This window comes from Mus pahari, chromosome 11 (genome assembly GCF_900095145.1).
Source record: "Mus pahari chromosome 11, PAHARI_EIJ_v1.1, whole genome shotgun sequence".
Lineage (NCBI taxonomy): Eukaryota > Metazoa > Chordata > Mammalia > Rodentia > Muridae > Mus > Mus pahari.
The window spans coordinates 22,070,510-22,074,814 of NC_034600.1; the positions used below are offsets into that span (position 1 = coordinate 22,070,510).

Genomic DNA, 4,305 nt, shown 5'->3' on the forward strand with positions numbered 1-4,305 from the left:
AGTGCTGGGATTAAAGGCGTGCGCCACCACGCCTGGCAGAGGAAGATTTTTTTTATAGGCCCAAGCCCCTATATGGCGATATTCTTAGCTTTTGGATCAGTGGAAGCTAGTAGTCTGCTAAGTTAATAGATTCCAATAGGTTTTTATCTATTAGTCACAATATGAATCCCAGTACAGAGTAGGCAAAGAAAGGCGGTTCAGAAGGCTAAACTGAGCGCAAGATAAGGTACTAGCCTTTGGAGCTACAACATTCCAATCTCTCCACTGAGTCGAAATTCTAGTCACCCGACCAGCCTCTACAGACACATTCTTTTCAGGAATTTTCCTTCTTACTCAAGATCCAGGTCTCAAAAATCCTGTTCATTCTACTGCAAAACCGTAAATCCAATCCAGTAAGCTTAGCACCTTCCCTGAGCGTCCAAGTCACAATCACCTCCTGCTTTTACAATTACACCTTCCTAAATGGTTCCCAGATTCATCTGCTTTTGTCTCTTTACAACTAAACTCAGAAAAATGCCAAGTATTCAAGAATCCCCCAGCTTAGTAAGAGCACTGACTGCTCTTCCAGGAGGTCCTTAGTTCAAATCCCAGCAACCACATGGTGGCTCACAACCACCTGTAATGAGATCTGACACCCTCTTCTGGAGTGTCTGAAGACACCTACAGTGTACTTATTATGTATAATAATAAATAAATCTTTGGGCGGGAGCAAGCAGGGACTGAGCGAGTGGAGTTGACCCAAACAAGCAGGGCTGACCAACGAGCAGAGATCCTAAAATTCAATTTCCAACAAGCACATGAAGGCTCACATCCATCTGTACAGCTACAGTGTACTCACATACATAAAATAAATAAACAGATTTTTATGGAATGCCCAGGCTTCCAGAACCACTGCCGCTTTTATTTTTGTTTTTTTAATTTTTTATTTATTTGTTTGTTTATTTATTATCTCTCAGTTCAATTGACAGAGAACCACCTTTCACTTCTGGAAGGCTGTATCCTATGCTAAATATAGGCTCCCAGCTCAAATGTAACCTACAGTGATACCTTCTTAAAGTCCACCCCTGCACTACGAAGCTGCATTTTTCTATAACATTTGTCAGTACGTAAAGATATTTTTTATATTTATATTTCTGTCCCTTTATCTAGAATATAAACTTAACAAGAAGAAATCTTCGTTCTCCTAACTGCCAAATCTCCCGTGCAAAGACATTAAAATTTTCATGGTTAAGTGACTCAACATCCCAGAAAACTACAGGAAAGATTAGGGTTGTAAGCAAGGACGCACAACCAACAAATGTCAGCTCACCGTTTAAAGCTCAAGTCTGGCTAGATTTTTTTCATCACTGAATCATTGTCTCACTAACTTTACAACTTACTGTGAAGCATGGGAACTGTAAGCTGAAACCTCTTTTACTAAATACACTTCAAGACTCCACCTCTCGGTGACGCTAGGAACCTCCTACTCCGTCCAGACCCACCCCGCTCCGCCCTCTCCGAATTAGCACCGCCCAGTCCTGCGCCCCAGGTGAGGGGAGGGTTGCAGAGGACGCCTGCGCAATGAGCATTTAGCGCAAGGATTTCTGGGATTGGTAGTCCGTAATTCCTCTAGCCTTGTCATTTGCCTGAAAAGGAAATGACAGCGTAAATGAGATTGCTTTGGATTTGATACGTATTAAATAAAACTCAGACCTTGTCTCACAAAAGTGGAGGCGCTGAGTCGTTTCCTAAGACCAACCCCCCACCCACCCACTCCCCGGTACAGGCGCCGCTTGGGCAGCCTCACGGGGCCTTCGGCTGGGCGGGGCTTCCCGCAATGCCTTGTGGGTCCTTCCTGCTCCTCTCTCTTTCTCTTGGGCCCGTGGCGCCGGCAAGATGGGTGAGCTGTGCGGGGCTGGGCCGAGGGGCCGCTGCAGGGCTCTAGAGCTGGGGGAACGGCCTGTCGTGGGGCGATAGAGCGGGGAGCAGGGCTGGAGCCGGGCGGAGGCCGGGAGAAGGGGCGCCGTCCCGCGGGCACGTGGCCGCTCGGAAGGGTTCCTGCGGCCTACGGGCGGCTCGGCCCGGCGCCTGCTCCAGACCCATTGCCCTGGAGTTTGAAGTGTGAAGGCCCGGCCTGGGTTTGTGTGCAGCTCCGAATCGGGGGACTTCGAGGGTAATTGGCCCACGTGCCAAGAGGAGCCACAGGTCCCTGGCGCCAACGTCCCTTCTGCTGAAGCTCGTGTGCGGAAGCGCGGGCTCGGAGCGTGTAGGGAGCATTCCGTGGCGTTTGTTTTGTAGGCAAGTGTCGTGGTCTCCGTACTGCCCGGAAGCTCCGCAGTCACCGACGGGACCAGAAGTGGCATGATAAACAGTACAAGAAAGCCCACTTGGGCACAGCCCTGAAGGCCAATCCGTTTGGGGGTGCCTCTCACGCAAAGGGAATTGTGCTGGAAAAAGTGTAAGTGAAAAGCTGCGCCCTAGAAGCGATGGTTTACCGTAATTGAGAACGAACTAATTCTTCAAAAGTTGCAAAAGATCCTGAGCCTGCGCTGGTTGGGATTTTATAAGGAAAAAGAATGGAAAGTGTCCTTGTTTATGTTAGGTAGGGGGTAGATGACTAAAGTTGTTAGTTTTGGCTGTAGTCTGGAAGGAATGGAAGAAATAAAAGTAATATAATCAAACTAAAGCATATATTGAACAGTTGAGGGACTGTAACATAACCAGCTGGTACATTCTTAGTATCTTTTTGGAGTTGAGAAAATTAGGGTTAGGGTTACTTTCCTGTCATGTTTCTGATGCATTGACTTTAATTTCTGTGTGGCATTCACGAATTTAGCAACAAGAGTTTGAATCCTCATTTTTTTTTTTACCTCTCCAATGGAGGTAAAGTTCGATTTTGCCTGGAGAAACTTCATTAAAATGGTGGCATCAGGATTTGAGGCTGGATTGAGTAGGAGCTGCTTCTGCTTTTGTTCGTAATTGTATTTTAAAAACCTTACTGACTCACATGCGTAATTGATGTTGCAGAGGGGTTGAGGCCAAACAGCCGAATTCTGCCATCAGGAAGTGTGTCAGGGTGCAGCTCATTAAGAACGGCAAGAAGATCACAGCATTCGTGCCCAACGATGGCTGCCTGAACTTCATTGAGGTAACTTATCTTAGAATTGTAGTTACTGCTTGGGGGTGTGTGGGTTTTTCTATGTGGGTTTTTCTTTTAGTTATTTAATTTGGCAAATGGTATATATATATATATATATTTTGAGACAGGGTTTCTCTGTAAAGCCCTGGCTGTCCTGGAACTCACTTTGTAGACCAGGCTGGCCTCGAACTCAGAAATCCTCCTGCCTCCCGAGTGCTGGAATTAAAGGCGTGCACCACCATGCCCAGCTCGGCAAGTGGGTATTTTAATTGCCACTGATAACCTAAAATGGACTTTATTTTGTTTCAGGAAAACGATGAAGTTCTGGTTGCTGGATTTGGTCGAAAAGGTCATGCTGTAGGTGATATTCCTGGAGTCCGCTTTAAGGTGGTTAAAGTAGCCAATGTTTCTCTTTTGGCTCTGTACAAAGGCAAGAAAGAAAGGCCAAGATCATAAAATTTGACAATGGAAACACAGTAATAATAAATTTTCATATTCTGAAAAAAATTCTTGGTGTTTTACTTCCTGCTCTGAAACTCCAAAAGTATTTTACCAGTTTTAGGAGACAACTGCTAAAACATTTTGTAATGTAAGTGGAGCTTGTTACAGCTACAACATAGAAATAATACTGCAATAAGTGGACAGTGTCATCGTGCACAGTATTCTAAATGTACCGTGGAATTTCTGTGGTTCCTTGGCAGTTCAAGTTTAATAAAGTATCATAGAGGTCTTTAGAAGTTCCTGATCTATAGGATAATTTTTGGTGATTGTGGAGAACTCTTAGCATGTACAGAGTTCTAGAGGGTCATGGGTAACAGCCACCTGCCTGCTCGTGGGACTATGAATCCCAGTACTTGGGAGCATGAGACCTGAAGAATGGGTGTGGAGAGGGGTGTGATTTGTGTGCACTCATTGATAGATGTGGAGAGCTTGGGCTAAGGTAAACTGGTGAGCACAGGTTTGAGTAAGGAAGAATGCGTACCTTAAAATTTTGTAATTTTTACCTTAGAAGTATACTGTGAAAGGGGCTGATCAAGAGTGAAGCACTTAGCCGGGCGTGGTGGCGCATGCCTTTAATCCCAATACTCGGAGGCAGAGGCAGGCGGATTTCTGAGTTTGAGGCCAGCCTGGTCTACAAAGTGAGTTCCAGGACAGCCAGGGCTATACAGAGAAACCCTGTCTCGAAC

General features: G+C 45.7%; 1 protein-coding gene across 1 annotated transcript; it reads left to right on the top strand.

Moving 5' to 3' along the window:
• The first annotated feature begins 1,806 nt into the window (after positions 1-1,806).
• Positions 1,807-3,625, top strand: Rps23 (ribosomal protein S23). The gene is made up of 4 exons (XM_021208523.2): positions 1,807-1,879; positions 2,278-2,437; positions 3,007-3,127; positions 3,428-3,625. The coding sequence occupies exons 1-4, from the start codon at positions 1,876-1,878 to the stop codon at positions 3,572-3,574; spliced, it is 432 nt and encodes a 143-aa protein (XP_021064182.1). The 5' UTR covers positions 1,807-1,875; the 3' UTR covers positions 3,575-3,625.
• The last annotated feature ends 680 nt before the right edge of the window (positions 3,626-4,305 follow it).